The following is a 13,243-nucleotide window of genomic DNA, read 5'->3' as shown; positions in this document are numbered from 1 at the left end:
CCCTAGAAAGGCCAAAAACCTAGGAAGAAACCTAGAGAGGAACCAGGCTATGAGGGGTGGCCAGTCCTCTTCTGGCTGTGCCGGGTGGATATTATAACAGAACATGGTCAAGATGTTAAAATGTTCATAAATGACCAGCATGGTCAAATAATAATTATCACAGTAGTTGTCGAGAGTGCAACAAGCACGTCCGGTGAACAGGTCAGGGTTCCATAGCCGCAGGCAGAACAGTTGAAACTGGAGCAGCAGCACGGCCAGGTGGACTGGGGACAGCAAGGAGTCATCATGCCAGGTAGTCCTGAGGCATGGTCCTAGGGCTCAGGTCCTCAGAGAGAAAGAAAGAAAGAGAGAAAGAGAGAATTAGAGAGAGCATATTTAAATTCACACAGGACACCGGATAAGACAAGAGAAATACTCCAGATGTAACAGACTGATCCTAGCCCCCCGACACATAAACTACTGCAGCATAAATACTGGAGGCTGAGACAGGAGGGATCCCTTCCAACTAACCCTACACTCGTTAAAAACCCACTACCCCATTCCAATACTTTGTCCCTATCAGCTCCTGCACCATGCCAATGACCTGGGAGGACGGGATACCAGCCCTCAACACTCTATACAGTAAATCTTCTGAAGTCACATCTCATATACCCAAGTACTTCTCTTCAGCTGCCCCCACAACGTCTATTTTCTGTGATTTACTTTCCATTTCTGTGGTACAGTTGATAACCATTGCCATGAACACTAAGAAGCCAACCTTAATGAAGCATATATCACTCGTTGGCCGATCCCTCTGTGCTGGCACAGATCTACAACTCACAGGGATCCTCTCAGGATCCCTCACCATTGACCCATCCTCCTCTACCTTCTTCACTGCCTCAGCGTACGACACCTTCTGCACTACTCTGGCCATTTCCGATTTTTTTTAAATCAAATGAGCATCCCTACAGTTGACACACACAATTTGATCTACCGAAACTACACAATCCTCTGTACCATGCCCTCCTGCACACTTCCCACATCTTGAAATCTCCCTCCTACACACTGCTGCTACATGGCACCTGGCACCTAAAACATCTCTGTGGATGTGGCACAAAATCTCTAACTGATCTATCCTAATGACTGGGACTCAAATGGACTGACAGTGACTCACCATGTCTCACCACCGGGTCTGCGGGTGTCATAAACACCAGGAATCTTCAACTTCAATTGCTTCACCTTCACACTTAACGATACCCCAGAAATCCCTCCTTTCAAAGGTGTCCTGTCCCTAAGAGCAAAGCAAGAAACAGATCTTGACCCAAGTTGCATGACTGGAAGCACCCACTCCCTCAGGGCAGGAGAAACACAATCAAATATCACAAGTCCACTACAAGTTACCTTCACTGATTCAACTGCATCCAACTCCTTTCCCACCCACCCTGAAACCACAAATGGATCTGCCAAAAGGCAAGGATCCACTTTCTCAAAATATTTCACTCCAGTTGGACCAGATTCTTCTTTATCATGTCCATCAATACCAGGTTCGGGCTCCAAGCTCTTCACCACACCTTCCACCTCACTAAACTCGCCCTCATTCACTTCCATTTCACCTCCAGAACTCGGCCTGGCATATGCTCACACTGATTGCAGTTAACACCAATCTTCTTTGACACACCATCTCCCTCTTTTCCTCCATCTTCAATAGATTCAAACTGAACCTCTCTTTAACCTCTTCTTCCTCTCTTTTCCCCCCATTCCTCTTCCGAAATCCAATTAAACTACTCCTTGTGAATATATTCCACTTTTCTAAATCGAAATCTCTTTCTTGCCTCCTGGAGGGACGTCATCCCCGGGCGCACCAAAACCTCACTAGTAGCTTGAGCACGGAACCCCCTTGTTGCGCTCAGATCATAATGTAATGCGTCATTCTGAACAGAAGGTGGCAGTGTTCCCATCTCCTACTAGGACCAGTGGAAGTGATGCTTCAGTAAGCCTACAAACTGTAATAATTGGATAGGAGACTTGCAGAGGATCAATCAATCAACAATTCGATTGGAATGCTTTATATCAAGTTCATTTAACTGCAGCCCGGCCTTAAATCCCCAAAGACCAAGCAAAGGTGAGCAGGTAACTTATCTTGAAACCATAAGGTAGAAAACAACGTTGTGATCTGGTGAGCTGTTTAGATGATTACTGCTTCGGACATTGGGTTCACTGTTTGGGTTATCATCTGTTTCTTTAAGCTTCTGATATTTCACCGGTAATTGTCTTAAAAGGAAATGGATGGTAAACATGGATAGGTTATTTGAGATGGCACTTTCACAACGATGATGTTGCTTAGAGAGATATATGTGTTTTTATATCATTATTATGACCCTGAATGTGTGGGCAAAGCTAGGCTAGTTATTGTGAGGATGCAACAAAGTAGCCTAAAGCAAGACACTGGATACATTTCGGAAATGCAATAGGCCTATGCCATGTTTTCCCGTGCTTTCCCCTGTCGCCTCTGTCCGTGAGCATTTGGTGTTGATACTGCTAATGTGCATGGTGAACCATCATGCCTTGGGTCTCCCTTCCTCTGATAAGCCCTGATTCTGGGGCCCGGCCAGGCTACGCGATTAATAGGGTACCACCCAGTGGGTCACGGTTCCGCTCTCTCTCTCTTTCTCTCTGTCTCTTTCTCTCTCTCACTCCGTCTTTCTGGGCTGGAACATGCGTCACCGGAGCTGTCCAATGGTCCTGAAAGATACACACTAGTCTTTCATTGTGGAAAATGGAGTGAAACGGTGTTGTTTTTCCTCTGCCAGCCTCACCCTGGCAACCTCACCCTGCCAGGCTCACCCTGGGCCTCACCCTCCCAGTCTCACCCTGCCAGCCTCCTTTAAGCTATTGTTGGATATTTATCAACTTCTCATTTAGTTTATTGTAGCTCAAGAGATAAGGGAAGCAGATTTCAATTGAATACAATTTGACTTTATTTCATTGTGGACCACTGTGCGGTAAACCTACACAGATCTGTTGTCAAATATAGCCTACAACACAATGTATTTTTTGGTATTAATTTGCTAGCTATTTATAATGCCTGTAGGAGCTGTGTTCTATTCACACACATTTGTTTTCCAATACCCTATAGTCTAGGCAAACAGCGCACATGTCAACCAGGAAGAATCAGCCTATATCCCTCTGCTTCATTAATGTGAATGAAACGTTCATAGCTTCATATCTGGAGCTGAACATTGGACATTGGGAGTTTAATGGTATTCCTAAAAGTTGAATGGTATTCCTAAAAGTTGAATGGTATTCCTAAAAGTGAATAGAAATCTGAATTTCAACACTTCACCATCCAGGTTTTTGGAGGAGTTGGATTTGCATAACATTATGATCATATAAACTTCCAATATTGATTAAATAAAATGTAGCCTATGTTGGCCGTGCACTTCATAGCCTGTTTTCAGGCTCCCTAAAGTGGCCTAAACTAAGATAGGTGCATTTTCGTTTCCAATATTCTCTAATGATTGTCTTTACTCTTGGGTATACATATAACTATATTGGGACAACACATGCCCACCACGAGTTGTCGAACATAGACTAACTCAATATTATAGGCGAACGCTATTTATGTCAGTTTGTGTTGCACTTATCATTATTCTGATCGAAATTAGGACCATACCAGTGTTCCACCCTAGTAATTAAAACGCCCCCCTGATTGGACAGATAGATAATCCCGGTGGGCCTCGCGCTCCTACTAACGCGCGAGTGGGACTGAGCGCGAGTCACAATCTGCCCAGGGCGAGGGCAAGACGCATGCGAGAACCCGGTTAAGGAGGCACGCGCTCCAGTCTCTCACCCATGCCGATTTTTAAGCGCGTTTAACGTCGCTTTGCAAAATAATTACAGAAGTGTTCTTTAATTTATATGCGCGCAGGGGAACGTAAAAAGGGCTGAATTCAGCAAGAGGCCGAATCCATTCACTGCAACTGTTCTGAAGAGCCACAGAGTAAGTGTGTTGACAAGGACTCCGGGAGAGTGTGTGAATAATCTCCACGACAAAACAACGACAGGGACGAAGAGGATACATTTCAATCGCATTTTTTTTATTGTGCTTATTTTGGAAGAGAAAATGAATGCCGGTGAAGAGAACCTGCTGAAGTCCATCAGCAACGACACTCTACTCGACCTGACGCAGCGTTACGGCCAGTCCGCATTCGGCTTTGGACCTGGTCAGGTTACTGGAAGTTCTGGAGGGCGCTACCCTCTCACACCGGCCGCCGACTTCCTCCACGGTCAGACGGGCAAGTCCAACGAGAGCGGCGGGGAGCAGACCAGCGATGACGACGACAGCTTTGACCCTCTGGACCCCCGGAAGAGGGGCTCGGGCTTCGACGATGACAAACACGGGGGTCCCCTTTCTAAGAAGCCCAAGGAGCAGCGGTCTCTGCGCCTGAGCATCAATGCGCGCGAGAGGAGACGGATGCACGACCTGAACGATGCACTAGACGGCCTGCGCTCTGTGATCCCGTATGCGCACAGCCCGTCGGTGAGGAAACTCTCCAAAATAGCCACTCTCCTCCTGGCCAAGAACTACATCCTCATGCAGGCTCAGGCTCTGGAGGAGATGAGGCGGCTGGTGGCTTATCTGAACCAGGGACAGAGCATCAACTCGCCCATCCCCACCGCCCTTGCACCTTTTGGACAGGCGGCCGTGTACCCCTTCACGGGCTCGGCACTCGCCACCCACGCCGATAAATACTCAGGGACAACTGCAAGTCTCTTCAAGCACCATAACGACAAGCCTTGATATCGTTTCTCTGTATATACCTGAACTTCATCCAATTGCATCCATATATCGGTCTCTCTCTCCCACTTTCTATAGTTATTTGAATACGTTGGAAGGGACTAGGCCTACAGAATAAAGTCTAATGCGTAAATCCTAAACTATGTTTAAATAACTGCTGCCATGTTTCATCCAGATTGAACAAAAACATGAAAAACAACACTGGCCTTTACTAAAGGCTAGATTAATGTTGGGGTTGGAGCAAAAAAATTGCTGTTTAAAAATATGGGAAAAAGTGTTTATCTTTCCCTATGCTCTCCTCAGAGTTAATAAAGGAATTTGATGAGTTGTTGTGGCCGTGACTTACCATGTTTTAATTGACAGTTTGACATTTTATGTGTGGCTATAAAAACGGTACCCTTGCAAAAGTTATGAGTGATCTAAATTTCTTATTCTTGTGTACTATGCAACATTCAGCAAACCTACGAAAAATACGGAGAGAGATGACGAAAATGCTTTCCAGTGTCCAACTTTTTTTGCAGCACTGTACATTTTTAATCAACTTTCCCTGATTTTAACGGATGCTATGTGGGGAAACACTAGTTTATTATGTCATATATTTTTGAAAAGATGTATTCAGGATTTTGGTTTTGTTATTGCACAATTCACATGATTGTAAGCCATTGTACAACTGTGGAAAACTACTTGATCAAAGTACTGCTATGACATTGGTTTTCAAAACAACAGCCTGACGAAGCATTTGGTTGTGTTGCAACATGAATTTCATATATTGTTTATATGTCTTTATAAATAAAACCTATATCTATGCTCGAATAGGCTGCTATTTGTCTTTTTCCTTTAACTTGATTCCACACAATTAAACCATGCACAAAATGAAATTGACACATTCAATAATTGTACTTTATCTAGAGTTTATTAACACTGAACTGATTTGTTGTTTTATAGCTTTTGGAACAGTGGTCAGGTGATTCAGACACAAATACATACCATAGTTATGTTTGTAATTAGCATTTTAATTGCCAATTTACCACACGTTTTTCAGTTGTAGTCTACAATTTGTTAAAATGGTTTGTAGTTTACCAGGCATCCCTCGGTCTAAAATTAGTTGATTTGACTGAATTCAATACGACTAAAACATAAATAAACGGACCGTGATTCGCTACCCATGTGGATTTCCAGGTGAGTATCAGCAATAGGCTATTAGAAATTATCTCACAACAATTTAGGAAATGCACTCTTTTCACACATTTTTTTCTCGTTGGAAAATCACAGCAATTAACACCTAATCTCACTCCTAGCTTTTCTAGGCTTCATGACGTTGACAAACCTATCCATCATTCATTTCTGCGTAATGTCGCGAATGAATGGGTTCCACAAAATTAATTAGAAACTTCGTTGAGTGATCCGCTCTATTTCTTCCCCATTAAAAACCCTTTTGACATGAAGAGATACATTTATATCGCAGTAAACGAGCCGGGTCGGGCTGGTGGGGCCCGCTGGCGTGCTGAGGGGTCGGTGGCGCTGAAGGGAACGGCGCAAGAGCCGCCCGGGGCGCACAGGACCTGTCTCCCGATATTTGGGTGATTGCGAGGCCTCGGCGAGTTTTCTCCAACCCAGCCGGATTATTAAAACGATTCCAACTCCTGTCTCCCTCGTCTCCTTAATTCGATGAACGTTACAGAGGGCAGTTTTGATTTGCAGGGCAGTGCAATGCACGGAAAACTATGAGGTGGAATATATAGCTTAATCCTTATCTGAGAAATACGATTGTCTTCGCTGTAGGTCTATATTTAAAATGAAGGACAGTCAAACACATTTACTGTAGTCCTATCGTTTTCAGAACAGTACAAATAAATTAGGCTTACAGAAAACTCATGCACGCTAAAACAAACTCCTTATCAAACTTAATAAATCATTCTGCAGAAATTGACTTATTTAAAATAATCCTAATCAAAAACAAGGAAATGGTATGCCTTTTTCACCAATTGCAACACGTTGTAGTCTGTGTTATAATTATTTTCGGTAATTATTATAACAATTTAAACTAACATTTTTACAGTTTAATGAGACCTCCAACTAATCACACCATTAGTCATGTAGGCATACATTTAGGCCCACGTGGCAGATCTGATGTAAATATCTATTGGTTTTTCACAATAGGCTACCTCCAAAGAAAAGTTCGGTGGCAATAAAATGGTGAGAGAGAGAGAGAGCGCGAGAGAGATACTTTTCAGTCAGTGACACTGTGGCTTAACTTTGCACCTTTCCACCTTTTACGCATGAGTCTGTCTGTGTGTTAAACCAACCTATTCCCTAGCTGTGCCGAGGTGGGAGACCAGGCTATGTATTCAAACGGAAGATAGACGTGCATTTAATATAATAGGAATAAGATTGGTCTACTTGTTAGTCATTCAATCATTCAGTCTCTTTGTCTGTCGCTAAGGGTTGCTCCAGTCACTCTATAACGGTTTAGATGGATGTCATAACAGCATGCCACCTCTGGCATCTCAAATTGGAGTTCTGATGACAGACGACTCCTCAGCAGTCCCGCGTGACAGGCAGAGGATCGGGGATTCGTTGTGACAAACGGTGCTGTTGATTTTAGGCCATAGCCTCCGTCTCGAGCTCAATCACTAACCACCTCGGCTAATTGGTTTGGATGAGACGGCTGCCTTTTTGCACGGAAGTCTGTATGGTCAGTTTCCCAGTGTTTCCGGTAAACTGCATGGTTTATCACTTGTTACAGTATGTGTTCATGGAGACAACTTTCAATATCGCTATACGTCTTAGGGTGACAATTTATTCATTATTATAATATCAACTATATTGGTGCGTTCTTGACCTTGGTGTGTGGCACATTCAGACCGGGGTCTAGAAGGAAACACTAACTCTGAAATAATTCTTTTAAATCTTTTTCAACTCTAAATTGCCCTTGACATGTAATTTCTATTGCCAACAATAACGAAACCAACAACATAATATGCCATTTTAAACTATTTAGAAATAGTTTATAGACTGCTGATTATTAGTTTAACTAATAGTTTAACTAAGTGCTATACCCAAATATTATCAGTATTTATGATAATGGAACTATAATGAAATGCCTCCCAATCTGTCTAGATAACTTCATCATATATTACGTCATGTACATAGCCTACTCATATACTGACTCTTGTTGACGCACGCACGCTCGCTCGCTCGCACGCACGCACTCACACACACACACACACACACACACACACACACACACACACACACACACACACACACACACACACCCCGTGATGTTATGTAGACCAACACATATCCCAGCACACTCCTGTCTACCTGCACAACTGTGTCCAATCTAGTGCACAGTACTAAGCTGCATCTCTGGTGTCTGTGAACATTTGTGTTTGTTCTCAGTGGGATCAGAAGGGAGTGATTTCATTAGCAGGGCTGTGAGCTTTGATGTATGTTGTTGTGCTTTTCCACAACCCGATGGTATAGTAGTAAAAACATATGCCCTTAAGTGCCAACCTCTCTCTAATGCTTCTGACAGCGCTGCTTTCTCTAATTACGCTCTCTCAGAGACTGGCCTTCGTGTCTGATGCACATTGTGACACTCTTTATCACACTCGTATACACAGAGGACAACACACACACGCACACACACACACACACACACACACACACACACACCACACACACACACACACACACACACACACACACACACACACACACACACACACACACACACACACACGAACGTACAAACAAACATACATACTGCCGAGGGTTGTTGGCGGGGTTGGGGATGAGGGGGGTGGGGGGGGGGGTGGGCTGTGCTTTAGAATAAAATGCTTTGCAGGTTTTTGTTCAAATCTGCTCAGGGAGGCAAACCTGTTCTGTTAGATGCCAACTGATAGTGGAAACAGGGGTGTTTGGGCACGATCAAGTGGTGGAAGGGGGGAAAGTTAGCTTAAACAATAGAGCCTGTGTGAGTTTGGGGTGGGGGGTATGTTTCTGTGTGTGGCTGGTTCTGGTAGTTCTGGTAGCAGAGAGAAAGAAAGAGAGGGACAAAGGGAAACATTTTAAGAAGAGGTATAGTGTGAGAGAAGAAAGCGCTGATGGCTCTGTGTTATTGTGCCTGCAGTGGCACTGGAAGGACCCCCCAGTGTTCCATTCCTCTATGACATCACTGCTCTCCTCCCTCCCAGCCCCGCCTTGTCAGAAGCAATGAACGGGTGAGTCAGTTGGTTCCGAGGAGCCATGTGATTCGGGGTGACGTTGCTGCGAGTGCGGTGGGATGGGTCCGGGTCTTCCATTCATTACCCTCATCAGATGGGTGGGGGGGTAGTGTTGGGGGGAGGACTATGTGTTCATATGGCCGCAAAACTTCAGAACATGGCAGTCAGGCAAAGCGTTTTGCCTATCGCCACAAGGCACCTGACACCACACATTGTAAACCCAGATTGTGTAGACGAGCTGGGGCTGGGCCTAGGGAGAGGGAAGGAGGACGAGAGGAGCAGGGAGGGGAGACTGCAGGACAACATGAACATGGGGGAGCTGATTTGCCTCCGTCTATAGCATTGTTTAAGATTATACTGTGCTATGCAGTTGTGTCCCCAAAAAAACTCTTTTGCTTAAAACATATTATTTTACTCTTAAGTTTATGTACATTATTGTATTTATACGTGGGATATTGTTTTTCAACAGGAAAAGTTCCAAAATAACTGGAGTGCATCTTTAAGTACTTGGCTGGACCAATGTTACTATATCTAATGGCAGGGCTACATTGATATTCCTAGTCACTTTGGAATCAAAAGAGCTCTTTCACTCTGTCACTACCTCTGACCCCTTTCACTCCCTCCACCCCACCCTTTCTTTTTCATTTCCCAGTCTCACCAACTATTATCCCTCCCTCCCTCCCTCTTGGCCTGTGGTCTTGACAGAAGATGTGAGTTGACAAACGGGGGCATCCGTTACCTTGGCACAGCCTAATCTCTGTAATGGTCCTCAGACACACCACTGACTGGTGGGGAACTTTGGGGGGAAATGGAGGGAAATGGGGGCACAGACACACACACACACACACACACACACACACACACACACACACACACACACACACACACACACACACACACACACCTTCTACTCCACCCTCCGCATCTAGCTCACTGCTCCGTACCAGCTGAACACACACACACACACACCGAGTACCCTCACCCATCACCCTGTTCCGTACCAGCTGAACACACACACACACACACCGAGTACCCTCACCCATCACCCTGTTCCGTACCAGCTGAACACACACACACACACACACACACACACACTGAGTACCCTCACCCATCACCCTGTTCCGTACCAGCTGAACACACACACACCGAGTACCCTCACCCATCACCCTGTTCCATACCAGCTGAACACACACACACCGAGTACCCTCACCCATCACACTGTTCCGTACAAGCTGAACACACACACACACACACCGAGTACCCTCACCCATCACCCTGTTCCGTACCAGCTGAACACACACACACACACACACACACACACACACACACACACACAGAGAGTACCCTCACCCATCACCCTGCTCCGTACCAGCTGAACACACACACACACACACACCGAGTACCCTCACCCATCAGCCTGTTCCATACCAGCTGAACACACACACACACACACACCGAGTACCCTCACCCATCAGCCTGTTCCGTACCAGCTGACGAGGGCCGTAGTTTTGTGGGAGCAGGGGGAGTTCGTTATCCTCATTAATTAATGCCAAAAGCGATGTAGTTGGCCATCCATAATCCTCCATGCGGAGACACAGTGACAGGCAGGCAGGCAGGCAGGGCCGGCCCCACCCTCCACAGCCACTCATAGACACACACACAGGAAATGAAGATGCATTTAACTCTCATCATCAATGTGAGTTTGGGACTGGGTGTATGTGGGGATGGGGGGACAGGGAGTGTTAGCTGTGTGTTGGGGGCGATAGTGGTGTGTGAATGTGTGTGTGTGTGTGTGTGTATGTGTGTGTGTGTGTGTGTGTGTATGTGTGTATGTGTGTGTGTGTGTGTGTGTGTGTGTGTGTGTGTGTGTGTGTGTGTGTGTGTGTGTGTGTGTGAGGTGTGCGTCAATAGGCCTACTTAGGCCAAATTAACCTCTGTTAGTGATACCAGGCCACTCACACTGCCAAGCCTGCATCTTATTGTCATCCTTCACCACTGCCTAACTGTAACTGCTTTTACACAATACAATCTCTGTTTGGTGTTTTCGCCTTTCATTTACTTTCCTTTTCAATTGTACCTACAGATGTAGGATCTTAATTTGATCACATTGTTGCAGGCAAACCTTCCTGCAATGCAGGACATTTAAAACGTGTAATGTATTTGAGGTTTAAAAATGTCACTTTGAAATTTCCACGATGAAATTTCAGACTTGTTTTTCCCTTAAGAAAAATGTACTGTATCAGCCTCTACAAATGTTTCATAAATTATAATCCACTGAGGTTACATTTACACAGTCCAATTCTGGCAAAAGATCTAATATGATTTGGCAAAAGACCAATAATTGGGCAAAAGATAAAAATTGAGCTGTCTGTGTAAACACGAAGACATAATACTTCAATCATTTCCTGCTGTAGCAAACTGGCTCAAATTATGATCCTACATCTGTATGTGTTTAATACAACAGGGTGTTATAGGATGAAGATGTGTCAGACAGTCTGAGTCCGGTGGCTGGGTCTTGGAAGTGAGCGGGACAGGGGTGCAGTACCCTCCTGAATGAAAGGCAAGATTAATGGCATTTCCCTGCCGCAGATCGTCTCGCGCTCGCCTAATTAAAAGAGTTGGAACATGCGCATGGCCATGGATCAGTGGCTTTTAATGAGGAGCTTGTAGGCCCATTTGGGTCTCATTTTCTGCTTAATAAGGCCGGTTTAAAAAGTCATTTTGGAGGGATGTGACTCCTTTAAACCTGCTCATTATCAATAATAGTGCTTCAGTTAAGTACTTCAGGAAACGCTGTGTTTAATTAATATTGTGGGGTACACGTGGATTAGCTGACAGGCTGGAATGGAGCAGAGAGAGAGAGAGAGGGGAGGGGAGGTTGGGGGCTGTAATTGATGAAGAACTTTCAAGGGCACTGATTTCATTAAGCAGCTTCATTACGACCCAAATAACTCTTCATGTCATTTCAATGCTCCAGTCGCTCTCCCAGACACACACACAGACACGCGCACACACACATACACACATGTGCGCAAACACGCACAGACAGACACACACACACGAGCAAACACAGACACACACACAGACATTCAAACACTGAAACGCACACATTTATTGTGTTGTGTAGGAGGAGGACACAAGAAGGATTTTCACATTAGAGGGTTTATTTTCAAGTTTAGGTTGTGAAGTAAATGCCTACTGCATATTGTGTTTTGATTGATTTAAGATGACTCCACTGCAGCCATCCATTGCAATTCGATTCTGATTTGTTATGGAAGAGTTTTCCCTTGAAGCTTGCAAACACAGGGTCACCTGAGAGCTTTGAAGGTCATGGGTTTACAGGAAAAGCAGGCTTGACAGAGGAGAGTGGGTTGGAGGTGGGTGGGCCGAGTCCTCTAGCAAGTTCCACCACTGTTCTCTCCCACAGAGCTACAGTTACTAAAGGCTCTTATGGGCACTTTATCCTATTGTGATAATCTGCTTAGGCCTGGACTCCACTGTTGTCTATCTGGAGCTGGACTCCACTGTTGTCTATCTGGAGCTGGACTCCAATGGTCTATCTGGAGCTGGACTCCACTGTTGTCTATCTGGATCTGGACTCCACTGTTGTGTATCTGGAGCTGGACTCCACTGTTGTCTATCTGGAGCTGGACTCCACTGTTGTGTATCTGGAGCTGGACTCCACTGTTGTGTATCTGGAGCTTGACTCCACTGTTGTCTATCTGGAGCTGGACTCCACTGGTCTATCTGGAGCTGGACTCCACTGTTGTCTATCTGGATCTGGACTCCACTGTTGTCTATCTGGATCTGGACTCCACTGTTGTGTATCTGGAGCTGGACTCCACTGTTGTCTATCTGGAGCTGGACTCCACTGTTGTGTATCTGGAGCTGGACTCCACTGTTGTGTATCTGGAGCTTGACTCCACTGTTGTCTATCTGGAGCTGGACTCCACTGGTCTATCTGGAGCTGGACTCCACTGTTGTCTATCTGGATCTGGACTCCACTGTTGTCTATCTGGAGCTGGACTCCACTGTTGTCTATCTGGAGCTGGACTCCACTGGTCTATCTGGAGCTGGACTCCACTGTTGTCTATCTGGAGCTGGACTCCACTATTGTCTATCTGGAGCTGGACTCCACTGTTGTCTATCTGGAGCTGGACTCCACTGTTGTCTATCTGGAGCTGGACTCCCCTGTTGTCTATCTGGAGCTGGACTCCACTGTTGTCTATCTGGA

General features: G+C 45.3%; 1 protein-coding gene across 1 annotated transcript; it reads left to right on the top strand.

The window, feature by feature from the left end:
• Positions 1–3,759: 3,759 nt before the first annotated feature.
• LOC115168498 (class E basic helix-loop-helix protein 23) lies at positions 3,760–5,587 on the top strand. Its single transcript, XM_029723844.1, has one exon. It carries the CDS (start codon positions 4,103–4,105, stop codon positions 4,778–4,780), a length of 678 nt encoding a protein of 225 aa, XP_029579704.1. The 5' UTR covers positions 3,760–4,102; the 3' UTR covers positions 4,781–5,587.
• The last annotated feature ends 7,656 nt before the right edge of the window (positions 5,588–13,243 follow it).

Source organism: Salmo trutta, chromosome 30 (genome assembly GCF_901001165.1).
Source record: "Salmo trutta chromosome 30, fSalTru1.1, whole genome shotgun sequence".
Taxonomy (NCBI): Eukaryota; Metazoa; Chordata; class Actinopteri; order Salmoniformes; family Salmonidae; genus Salmo; species Salmo trutta.
Note: the sequence above shows the minus strand (reverse complement) of the source record. Positions and strands in the feature narration are given on the sequence as shown.

Coding starts and splice junctions, on each gene's coding strand:
- LOC115168498 (XM_029723844.1), top strand. CDS start 4,103: ATGAATGCCGGTGAAGAGAACCTGCTGAAGTCCATCAGCAACGACACT.